General features: G+C 33.2%; 1 protein-coding gene and 1 pseudogene across 1 annotated transcript; both read left to right on the forward strand.

The window, feature by feature from the left end:
* The first annotated feature begins 410 nt into the window (after positions 1-410).
* LOC132039281 (protein PELPK1-like) lies at positions 411-1,826 on the forward strand (annotated as a pseudogene).
* A 2,113-nt stretch (positions 1,827-3,939) lies between these two features.
* On the forward strand, positions 3,940-11,780 carry LOC132041009 (protein PELPK1-like). The gene is made up of 3 exons (XM_059431739.1): positions 3,940-4,159; positions 10,865-11,125; positions 11,242-11,780. Exons 1-3 carry the CDS (start codon positions 3,998-4,000, stop codon positions 11,521-11,523), a joined length of 705 nt encoding a protein of 234 aa, XP_059287722.1. The 5' UTR covers positions 3,940-3,997; the 3' UTR covers positions 11,524-11,780.
* The last annotated feature ends 1,532 nt before the right edge of the window (positions 11,781-13,312 follow it).

Below are 13,312 nucleotides of genomic sequence, written 5' to 3' on the forward strand. Positions count from 1 at the left end.
GCAGAGTCTCGTGTTGATAACGTATTATAAAATAATAAATATTAAAATGCAAGAGAACATATATATGAAAGAGACTTGAAGACTGATATGATTTCTTTCACTTCTGTGTATATCTTCCATAGGACATGAGTGGTCCTATTTATAGGAAAACTAATTTAGTAATACATTTGGTAATCACTAACTAAAAGATAACTTTACTTTGGTGATCACTAACTAAAAGATAACTTACTTTGGTGATCACTAAGGTACTTGAATGATACATGGACATTCACTGTTAAATATTATTTACAACAGGATTGTTTTAATCATCCAAATTATCGAATCACCTTCATAGTTTAGGCTATATAACTCCTTGTTACTCTATTCTCAAATACAGAAGAAAAAGAAAAACAAATCATCTAGCCTTAGAATCCAAGTCTTCTCAATGGGTAGCCAAATGAAGAAGCAATGGCCTCAATTTGCTTGTGCTTTGGCATTTTTCTTGATTGCAACTTGCAGTATGGCATATACACCTAATTCTTATGAATCATCAACTTCAACATACAATAAAGCACCAACCACAGTAGCTAAAAGTGATGACGACAAGGTACCCTCAGTGCCTGAAAAATAATACAAAGTGTCATCTTTATCAAAGAATGACTACTACAAAAAACCATCAGTTCCAGAAAATAGCTACAAGAAGATGCCAACTATTCCAAAGGTACCCTCGATGCCTAAAGAGGAATACGGGGCCCCATCTTTGCCAAAAAATGACTATCACAAGAAACCATCAGTTTCAGAAGATAACTACAAGAAGGTGCCATCTGTTCCAAAGGTACCCTCAGTGCCTAAACCGGAATACAAGGCTCCATCTTTGCCAAAGAATGACTACTACAAGAAGCCATCAGTTCCAGAAGATAACTGCAAGAAGGTGCCATCTGTTCCCACGGTACCCTCAGTACCTAAACCGGAATACAATGCTCTATCTTTGCCAAAGAATGACTACCACAAGAAGCCATCAGTTCCAGAAAATAACTACCATAAGGTGCCATCTGTTCCAAAGGTACCCTCAGTGCCTAAACAGGAATACAAGGTTCCCTCTTTGCCAAAGAATGACAACTACAAAAAACCATCAGTTCCAAAAGATAACTACAAGAAGGTGCCATATGTTCCAAAGGTACCATTAGTGTCTAGACCGGAATACAAGGCTCCATCTTTGCCAAAGAATGACTACTAAAAGAAGCCATCAGTTCCAGAAGATAACTATAAGAAGGTGCCATATGTTCCAAAGGTACCCTCAGTACCTAAACCGGAATACAATGCTCTATCTTTGCCAAATAATGACTACTACAAGAAGCTATCAGTTCCAGAAAATAACTACCATAAGGTGCCATCTGTTCCAAAGGCACCCTCGGTGCCTAAACAGGAATACAAGGTTCCTTCTTTGCCAAAGAATGATAACTACAAAAAACCATCAGCTTCTCCTCCACCACCTTACTACTGCAATTCACCCCCTCCCCCTTCTCCATTACCACCACCTACTGCAAGAACTAGTGTACATGTCCGCGCTTCGCGCGGTCCATATAAAAATTAAAATACAATTGAATATCAATATCAAAAATTTTATAAGAGAAAAAAAACTCGTCATGATTCTATCATTTTTTGTTTATTCATTTTACATTCTGTAAATAATACTTGACAACAAACTCAAATTAAATATGAACGAAATAATACAAGACCAAAATGATGATAATGTTAAATTTTAGGTAAAGTAACTTGTTTCCTCGTGCTCTTAGTTTTCTTACTTTTGTTTCTCAGCAAGAATTGTTGGCTCTTATGTTCAATGAGGTTAAGACTTTTCAATGTCCGTCAAATAAAATTTTAAAAATTAAGGAACAATTAAATATATTCCATCTGTGATAGGATCAAACACTCTAGTTTCTAGTACTTTTCTTTTGACTATATATTCTCTTCCTTTTATTTATTTCTTGCTTTATTATATTTCTATCATTTTTTTCTTCAACTTCAATTCCAACAACCCAAATGCCCCGATTTTGTCTCTAAAATCACAAACTCAAAACCAAAATCTATAACTCGAATTGATAAAATATCAGTTAATTAGAGACAGAGAGAACGACAAGAGGGAGGTCATCTAATAAACACTCTTTGATTGCATATAATGAAGTTGCTAGATCTTAAATGGTAGGAGAAAGTGCAAATAATATAATGAAGCTATAATCAATCAAGCATTGAAATAGTGTTGCATTCAAAGTCTGAGTGATTATTTTGCATGAATCTAAAGCAGTGGACCAATTAATATCATTAATTACAGGGAAGGGGAATATAATCAGAATTGCAGAGACTTCAAAGTTTTTAAAACTGAAAATTCATGTAAGGATGTTAAATAGGAAAAGAGAATTTAACCACAGGCCATTATAGGGTGCATTCAATGGTTGTTGCCGAATATGTTGACCACAGGCCATTAACTTGTGCATTCAGTGGTTGTAAATGAGTGTTGATAATTAAATAATGAGAAAAAAACCAAAAGAGGTTTTAAAATGAGGATAAAATCTAAAAAAAAAAAAAAGAAAAAAAAAAGGAGAAAATAGATTTTTTGTTTTTTATAGGTGTACATCACCTTGGTTATAAAAATTTGATTACATGAACACATCACTTGGTTATGTCTACCTTTAAAATATATTTGATTACATCAACATTTCTACCTCCTACATTAATTGGAGACACATGTTTAGTCATTCCTTCACAATGAAGAAAACAAAAATTCAATGTGGCAATTCGTTTGTGAACAGTATATAAGAAAGAAGGAATGGTCAAAGTATAGCAAAGACTAAAAAGGAAAACCGAAGACAACAACGAAGGCAAAGGGAAGGTTTCTTGGAAAAGAAATAAATAGTACTAATAATGTGTATCTAGTTCTGCTTGGAAAATTAGTTGCTGGGCATGAATTTGGGAATATTTCCAAATCAATGCCAAACCTATGTACATAACTTGCTTTTGATAAATAAGATCTCATAACTTACCCAAAAAAATGTGGAAAAAGAAAAATTAAGAGTAAATAAATTTCTAAATATTTTTTGAACATAAAATAAGAAAAAATTTAAAAAATCAAGAGAATAGATAAATAAAAGTGGTGGTCATAAAAAGGTGTCACTTCACCTTGTTTATGCCTAACTTCATAATATATATGTATATATGTAAAAAAATATAGATATTATAATCAAGTAATCCGTTGCAAAATGCTTTGCTTTAGGAAATACCATTTATCCTTTTAAGATACTCCACCGGCGTAGTTGAACCCTCTTTAAAAGCCTGTCTGAAACCAATAAAGAACATATAAGATTATATTGCATAAGTGATTGAAAAAATGGACAAAATACTACTCTTAAATTAAAACGAAAAAGAAAAGAAAAGATAATAAGCTTTGCTGAAGAGCTATCTCATTTAAACAAATAGCACAAATATTCTTATCATCGTTATTTTCGCACTTAACACGGTGCGATTACTGAATTGTGCTCTTCATTTTATTCTGAAAGAAAAATTTGTATCGTGAATCATCGTAACCCATATAGGGAATCCCAAATCCCAATAACGTCTCCAAACGCCTTCTAAGCAAGGAAAAAAGATCGAAATAGAAAATTCCGAGCTATTGCAAATTCACAAAACAAAATATAAAAGTTAGATTAGTTTGCCCAAATAGAAAGGTTAGTACATTAGAAAGCATTTCTTTGCATCAACTACTACTCCCTTACACCTGGTGGCTTGTGTTTTGAAAATGGTCTGCTGACACAATTGCTGGACATCATTAAACAAAACAAAAGGGAATATTAACTAAACTCCTTCTTACTCAAAAGTGCTGGATTATTCTAAGCATTAAATCATCAACTCACTTTATATAAACTCCTTCTTACTCAAAAGTGCTGGATTATTCGAAGCATTAAATCATCAACTCACTTTAAATAAACTCCTTCTGACTCCATTCAGAATCCAAATCTTTTCAATGGGTAGCCAACTGAAGAAGCAATGGCCTCAATTTGCTTGTGCTTTGGCCCTTTTCTTGATTGCAACTTGCACTACGGCATATACACCTGATTCTTATGAATCACAAACTTCAACATACAATAAAGTACCAATCACAGTAGCTAAAAGTGACGACTACAAAGTACCCTCAGTGCCTGAAAAGAAGTACAAGAGGCCATTTTTATCAAAAAATGACTATTACAAGAAATCATCACCCCGAGAAGATAGCTACAACAAGGTGCCAACTGCTTCAAAGGTACCCTCGGTACCTAAAGAGGAATCCAAAGCGCCATATTTGCCAAAGAATGACTATTACAAGAAGCCATTAATTCCAGAAGCTAACTACAGGGAGATGCTAGCTGTTCCAAAGGTACCCTCAGTGTCTAAATCGGAATACAAGGTTTCACCTTTATCAAAGAATGACTATTATGAGAAATCATCGATTCCAGAAAATAAGGTTCCATCCTTCCCACCGGAACCTTCAATGCCTAAACCAGAGTACAAGGCTCCACCGGAACCTTCAACGCGTAAATCAGAATACAAAGCTCCATTTTTGCCGAAGAATGACTATTACAGAAAGCCATCAATTCCAGAAAAGAAGGTTCCATCCTTCCCACCGGAACCTTCAATGCCTAAACCAGAGTACAAGGCTCCACCGGAACCTTCAACGCGAAAACCAGAATACAAAGCTCCATTTTTGCCGAAGAATGACTATTACAGGAAGCCATCAATTCCAGAAAAGAAGGTTCCATCCTTCCCACCGGAACCTTCAATGCCTAAACCAGAATACAAGGCTCCACCGGAACCTTCAACGCGTAAATCAGAATACAAAGCTCCATTTTTGCCGAAGAATGACTATTACACGATGCCACCAGTTTCAGAAAATAACAAGATGAAGGTTCCATCAGTCACAGAGGTACCTTAGGTGCCTAAATCAAAATACAAGGCTCCATCTTTGCCAAAGAATGAATACTATAAGAAACCATCAATTTCAGAAAATAACTACAAGAAGGTGCCATCAGTTCCAAAGATACACTCAGTGCCTAAACCGGAATATAAGGCTTTATTTTTGCTAAAAAATGAGTATTACAAAAAGCCATCAACTTCAAAAGATAACTACAAGAGAGTTCCATCTGTTCCACCGGTAAAGGGTTAATGGATTCTCGAACTGCGCCGCCATGGTTGATTTCTAGAAAGAGAAAAATTGATAATGGAAATATGGGCGTGTTGGGTTTGTGTTTTGTTTTTTTCAGAGAGCGAAATGGAGAAAAAGGGGAAGTATATTGTAAGTGTGGGATTTGAAGACTAGAGATAAGAGATAAGGTTGTTAAACTGTCCGCCATACACTTTACTTAACTCATCTGCTTTTTCCCAAAAATATATACTATTATATGTATTAATAATGCTACTCAAATTGAAATATCCTGACCCTCTGTTTTATTTTATGTGAATATTTTCGGAATATCAAAATAAAATTTTATAATTTTAATTATAAATTTTAACATTAATTTTTTAAATTTATAAAAAATAAAATTTATATATTCAGAAATTATATAAATAATTCACATGACATCATATAATTAACGATTAGGCTCTCAACTTTAAGAATTTTATTTAGTCAAATAAATTTTCAATCTATATATATATAAATCTAGGATAAAGGCCCGGTGACGTGGCACTTTTAGATGTAAGGAAACTTATTTATCTTTTTCCTCAAATTTTTGAATTTTAATTCTTATTTTTCATTTGAAAAACATAAATTTAAAGTTGGTTGATTTACTTGAAGAAGCCGAAAAATCACGTCATTTAAATAATTTAGCCCAAATCAATTGAATCGGTACAGTTACTTGACAAAGTCAAAAAGCATAATGAGAAGACGTAAATTTCAACAATTTACGCTCCACCAACCATTTTGTTTTTTCTTTAATTTTTCTTCTTCCTTTTCTACTATAGACTTCTTCAATATTAGACAAAGCACTTCAAACCCCTTCATTTAGTCTCTGGCAACTACCAAGCCGTAAATTATATGCGCACCGCAATGTTACAATAATGGATATGCTCCGCAACATGGATTGCAGAAGTGGGCAAATTAATCGTGGTTCTTGAAATAAGATTAACATACGTATGATCCTTTTCGGTTTCTCAGTTCGATTTTTTCTTTTATTACTTTTACTTAATTACTTCATGATCTACTCCAAATTCATCAAAACATTTATCTTTACAACTAATCAGAGGCTACTTGTAACTGTGATATTAATGAAATTATTCTCTTTAATTTTAACATTTTAGCAGTTACAATTCTGATCTTCTCAAGATAACGTTTATAGTCCAATCGGTACAAAGGCCTTTGGCATTTTAAATGTTCAAGGTTTTTTGGTTCAAATATTAATTATTATACATACATATAAGAATGACTTCTTGAGTTGAAATTAATCTTCTTTCAGAAAAAGAAAAAAATGGGTAATTGAAGCAAAAGAATCGTGAAGTTGTATGTTATTATGTGACTTCACTTGGCTCAAAAAAAAAAAAATTGAAACCCTTACTCTCTTTTGGTTCTATGTTTTTTTTTCCCCTTCATGCTTTTACAAATTTGTCAATAACACTGTATTTTTTCTTGCAGATTACAGTACTCCCACAACACCAATAGGATTGGTGATATACTTTATTCTTCATCCCTTCAAATGGCAGGTCAATTTTCCAAACGTTTTTCGCTTTTATAGTTTTTGCTTTATGTTTTTAATAAAAAGTCAATAAGCAATAATGAAAATAATTTCTGAAATGAGAACAGTGATGTGGCATCTCAACCAGGCCTATATTTATCTTTTTTCCTGACTCTTTAAAATTTTAATCTTTAATTTAATACAATTACTACATTATTAAAATACTTTTGATATACATAATTATGATTATGACTTATGAGTCTTAAATAAGGAAATAGAAGGAGATTGTGAAATTGCATTATGCTTTCGTAAGGTTAAAATAGAATTTAATATAGAGGGTAGCGAGCGCTTCTCTTCCACACGAAGACCAAGGCTCCTTAAAAATTCATTCCTCCTCTTAATCCTAAACATATGGTAGGACACTGCTGTAAAATTTTCTTTTCCAATTCTTTTTTTGTATTTTGAAGTTGCAATATGTAATATAGATTTTGTCTGTCACATATTTGAGTTTGTGATGTCCGGCCCAAATTGCATATATTTACTCATTGTTGTCTCATATTTTAGTACTTTTAATTGTCTTTTGAATATTAATTATGATAATTTATGCCTAACATTATATTTTCACAATGTAGGAAGAAAACGGTGTGAAACATGGAACAAATGGAAAAATAAGAGATGTGCCACATTGAATTAAAAGGAAAAGAAAAGAGAAAAGAGAGGAGACAAGAGTGGGAAACATAATTATTACGTTGTAATGATTAGTGCAAATGTGCAATTGAATTTTGAACAAGTAGTATTGGCAGCCAGAAACGAAGACCAACAACTGGGGACAAAGAAATTGGACCGAGGCGGTGTTTTCTGCATTACACAGTGCGAAGGAAAGGGATTTTCGAATTAAAAGTCTTCCCAATTTGTTTTGGATTCGGTTATTTTATATCGGCCTTTTCCCACACCTATAAATAGTCCATAAGACAGGTTTTTACAGAACTTGAGATACTTAAAACCCTTAGTTCAAAATTTTGAACCTAGAGAGAGCTTGGAGCGGCCGTGGAGGCCATAGTTACAGGGTTTTATCTTCTCTTCTCTGTAATACTTATTTTGATATTTTTATTCGGATGATTTGTTGTTTTTCCTCCATGTCTATGTGGAGCTAAACTCTTTAGTTCTAGGGCTTTGACACAAGCATGAAAGTTGACGTTTGATTATCGTTTCTATCTATTAGATTTTCATCTTTTGGGTTGCTTATTTATTCTTGTGCTTAATTGTTTGATTACTTGATCACTAATTGAACACTATTTGTGGTGCGGGAATTGAACTTGAGAAAGGGAATTCACTTACGTAATAAGAATAAATAGAGTTTGTTCGATTTAATCGTTTCGCTACTGAGGATAGAGATATATCCTTTAGCCCTACTTAGTTGAATACGGAGAAATAAATGCGTTCTTGTTATCTCTGACGACCATAGAGATATAGGCGTTATAGTAGCATCTACAGGCTTGTGAGTAGTTCAAAAAAATATCATAAAGTTACAATTAACACGTCAACTAGTAACCCATAGGTAGAACGATTTGAAAACTCAACTGGATTATTAGTAGTCATAGCCCTAGATCTATCTCTTCTCCGATAAAAATTTGCTCTTTCTTGGTTGAAGTTCATTATTTGTTTTCTTTTATTTTTAATTAGTTTACAAATATAATTTGGACTTTATTTTTTGTTTAGATAATTAGCATTAGTTTAATTTAGTAAATAGTTAATTATAAGTCTCTGTGGGATCGATATCTGGACTTAAAAATCCTATATTACTTGTACGACCGCGTATACTTGCGTGTGCGTTAGGGAGCAACAGTTTGATATGACACTGTATTTTCTTGAAAACATAAATTAGGTATCTTTCAGCCTTTTAATTCTGAATGTTATGTTTTTAAAGAATCGAATGTTTAGTCGTGATAATATCATTTTGTCGGTTAAATGTATGATATCATCCAATTATGACAAATAGCACAACAAGGGATCGGCGTTAATAGTAAACGAGGTTGAAGGATATAACAAAGAAACATTCAACCTTCAGAATATTACTATATCTAGGAATATTACGGATGGGGAATGTAAATAAGACAAAATTGATAAAAAGTAAAGATGAATGTTTTTATTATTACAATTCAAAAATTATTTAATCATAATTTAATTTTTTAAACGACCGCGCAAAGCGCGGCCATTCTCACTAGTGTGCCAAATAAAAGTAAACAAGAACAACATTCTAGGAGGTCAACAAGAGTTCGGATTTAATTTTTAAAAATAAGTGAACCAAGCAAAGTTGTAGCTGTAGCGTATGTTCATGGCCTACCATTATCTCAAGATATTAGTGGAACAGCATTAACCAAAAAATGGGAAAATCTCGAACGTGATTGGATTATTTTAAGCATCAAATCATCAAGTTTTGTTTGAAAACTTTAGGTTTAAGTTTTAAGATTTTGAATATAAATCTAATTCTAAAAAATATATGGAGAAAAACTAGTTGTAAAGTGGTCAAACTTTAGATGGTCATAACTTTGCGCTGGGATGTTCGAGACTAAAAATTATTTGTCTCTAAAATCCGGGACTAAAAATTATTTGGTTATTATTAATTTTCACTCTTTCGACAACGGGCTTTGAATTGAATTCGCAACTCGTCTTACTCCCTGACAACTTGGTTTTTCCGCTCTTTTCTTTTCAATAGCAACGAGATTTGGAATAATTCGCATCCCGTCTCGCTCATCTCATACTAATAATCAATTATTCGGGTCTTAGAAGTGATTTAGGCCTGAAAACCATATGTTCGGAATTTGAAGATATAACTAAATAATTAAGCGTGTAAAGCAATTAAAGATTAAACTCAAATGGTCAGTAGTCCACAAAGTTATTTAACTCTAACATTCAAAACAATTAACAGATCATAAAAAGTATGCATCATTTAATGAGAAAACATCAATCCCAAAAATACGATACAGATCCAATTCTAAATCAGATTAGCAAGAGTACATTATTTTTCTAGCTGAAGCCAAAATACACTACTTGCTAAAATATAGTACTAATTCAACACATGCACATTCCATCTTTATTGTTTACACATCACCATATATAACAATTTAATGACCCCTGCTATCCTCTCCTCTCAGAGGTGCTCATTGTGTGTAAATTATATAGGCGAGGGAGGTGTGTGCTTGGTGAGTGCATTGCTGGCAAGAAATTGTGTAGAGGGAAATGCCAAGGAAACTTCCTATTTGTGTCGTGTAGTGTATTAGTGAGTGTGTGAGTTTAGGATAAGGACGATGAATGTGTACTATCTTTTAGCTTCTTTTTGCATTTTTTTTTTTTTCCTTAAAAAAGATACTTAAAATAAACAAACAAAATATTATTCCTATTAAATCAAAACTACCAAGATAAGACACTAGCTACTCATTATTTATTTATTACAACTTGGAAGTTAACTAAAATAGATAAAAATATATTTTTTGGGAAATTTTCTTTCTTTTGTTGCAAATTAAAACAAACCTTATATTCTAAAAATGAGACTCTGTTTTTTTTTTGCGGTTTTCAAATTCCCTAATAAAAACATACTAAAAAAGAAATAGAAGTTAAAAAATGTCAAAGATTAGACTAAACAGGAAAATAGTCAATAAGACAGTGAAAACATCCCGGGAGGGTCAAAAATCACGCATCTACAGACGCCGTCTTTACCAAAGAATCTAAACCATTACTCGAAGAAGACTATTACAAAAAGGTGCCATCACTTCCGGAAGAAGCTTACAAAAAATCACGCATCTACAGACGCCGTCTTTACCAAAGAATGACTATTACAATAAACCATCACTTCTTGAAGATAGCTACAAAAAGGTGCCAACTGTTTCAAAGGTACCCTCGGTACCTAAAGAGGAATACAAGGCGCCATTTTTGCAAAGAAGAATGACTACTACAAGACGCCATCAAAGGTTCCGAAGCCTAACTACAAGAAGGTACCGGCTGTTCCAAAGGTACCCTCAGTGCCTAAACCGGAATACAAGGCTTTATCTTTACCAAAGAATGACTACTACAAGAAGCCATCAATTCCAGAAGATAACTACAAGAAGGTTCCATCCGTCCTAGAGGTACCTTCAATGCCTAAACCAGAATACAAGGCTCCATCTTTGTCAAAGAATGACTATTACAAGAAACCATCACTTCCAGAAGATAGCTACAAAAAGGTGCCAACTGTTTCAAAGGTACCCTCGGTACCTAAAGAGGAATACAAGGCGCCATCTTTGCCAAAGAATGACTACTACAAGACGCCATCAGTTCCAGAAGCTAACTACAAGAAGGTGCCGGCTATTCCAAAGGTACCCTCAATGCCTAAACCGGAATACAAGGCTCCATCTCTACCAAAGAATGACTACTACAAGAAACCATCAATTCTAGAAGATAACTACAAGAAGGTTCCATCCGTCCTAGAGGTACCTTCAATGCCTAAACCAGAATACAAGGCTCCATCTTTGTCAAAGAATGACTATTACAAGAAACCATCACTTCCAAGATAAGATAGCTACAAAAGGTGCCAACTGTTTCAAAGGTACCCTCGGTACCTAAAGAGGAATACAAGGCGCCATCTTTGTCAAAGAATGACTACTACAAGAAGCCATCAGTTCCAAAAGATAACCATAAGAAGGTTCCATCTATTCCAAAGTTACCCTCAGTGCCTAAACCGGAATACAAGGTGCCCTCTTTGCCAAAAAATGACTACTACAAAAAATCATCAGCTTCTCCACCACCACCCTACTACTATAATTCACCCCCTCCTCCTTCACCATCACCACCACCTCCTTACCATTATTAATCATCTTCAACTCATTCTCCATCACCACCTCCTCCATGTTAATTATTAAATTTTCATGTTTCAAGGAAGTCCTTCTCCAGCTCAACATATATAAACCGTAGGATCCCACATTATGAGTTCGAAGGCATGATATCATAATTTGTAATTCTTTATTTGTTGTTTTTCCGTTTCCTTCTTCGATTTGCAATTGTTTTGTCATTCAAATTGTACTTTGATGTTTCCAAAGAATTGTTTCAATTGAATACAAGTTAAGTAATTCTTTTCATTGAGAGTTTGTGTATTTCATCTATTCATCCAGCGATTCCCATTTCACATATTCAAAATACGTACGTACACTTATGATTGGGTGATTCCATGTTACCAAAACAGCAAACAAAAGAGAGAAAGTAATAAAGTTGGAGGAACGATACAAACAATAGTTTTTATAAGTGCCATTGAGTTACTTCATACAGTAAAAACGCTGTCCTTTTATTTTTTGGCTCATTTTGTCTTTAAGTTACATCGTTGACACCCGTAGATCATTTTGATCAGATAAAGAGAAGCTGAGAGATAAATGTTACTTAAAATGTCTCACTACTTACCATAAAATGTTACACATGATGAAATATAAGAACCGACGTTTTAATCTTCTGTGCAATAAGTTAAAATTCTATAAACTAAGTCATCTATGCTATATAAGTAAATGACACTAACAAATTATATCATATATCAAATTTTATTAAAATTGAATAAATAATTGATCTATAATACCATTTTTTAAATGCATGATTAATAGTGTACATATATTCCAACAACGGATTTTCCATAACCCCTTCACGTATTAAAAGTTTTAGCAGCAATTTAGGTGCATTTAGCGGCGCTTTGAACTATCCTTTCAAATATTATAAAATTGTGGTTTAGGTTAATTTAGGGAGGTTTGGACTACCCCTTCAGATATTAAAGACTTTAGCAGCGGTTTCCGTTCATTTAGCAATGGTTTAAACTACCTCTTTAGATATTAAAGAATTTCGCGGAGGTTAATTTTGGGTGCATTTAGCGGCAATTTAGGTGATTAGCGTTGATTTTAAAATTTAGTGGTATGTGAATTTAGTGACATTTAGGTGAATTAGAAGTGGTTTAGGTGAACTTAGCCTGTGGTTTATGTGAATTTAATGGTGATTTAGATACATTTACCGGCGATTAAAGTGAATTTAACGGCAGTTTATCCCAATACTAATAGTTAAACCAAATAGAAAAATTAAATACTATATGACATTGGAAATAATAGCTTCCAATTTTTGTTGCTTATATCAAAACTGAATCAAACTCAAAATATTGTCATTATTGGTAATGTCTCATGATATGAATTATAAGTCGTGCTCAAAGCATCAAGTACATATAATGGAACCGGCCTTCCAACTCAACTGATTATCTTGACATCAAATAATGAACAATATTTGTTAGACCGACACATATCTCAAACTTTAAAAAATTTATTTAGTCAAATTTTCAGTGTACTAAAATTAAACAAGAACATAATTCTTGGAAGTCAATAAAAGTTTGGATTTTTAATTTTTATAAATAAGTGAGCTAGGCCAAGCAAAGGTGTATCATGTATGTATGAATTGTTCATGGCCTCCCATTATCTCAAGACCTTAGTGGAACAGCAGTAACCAAAAAATGGGAAAATCTCTGATATGTTTGGATTATTTTAATAATCTATATGATCAATTCACCTTCTTAGTTTAGGCTATATAAACTCCTAGTAACTCATTTCTCAAAAACACAAGAAATAGAAAAAGAAATATCA

The sequence above is a fragment of the Lycium ferocissimum genome, chromosome 12 (assembly GCF_029784015.1).
Source record: "Lycium ferocissimum isolate CSIRO_LF1 chromosome 12, AGI_CSIRO_Lferr_CH_V1, whole genome shotgun sequence".
NCBI lineage: Eukaryota > Viridiplantae > Streptophyta > Magnoliopsida > Solanales > Solanaceae > Lycium > Lycium ferocissimum.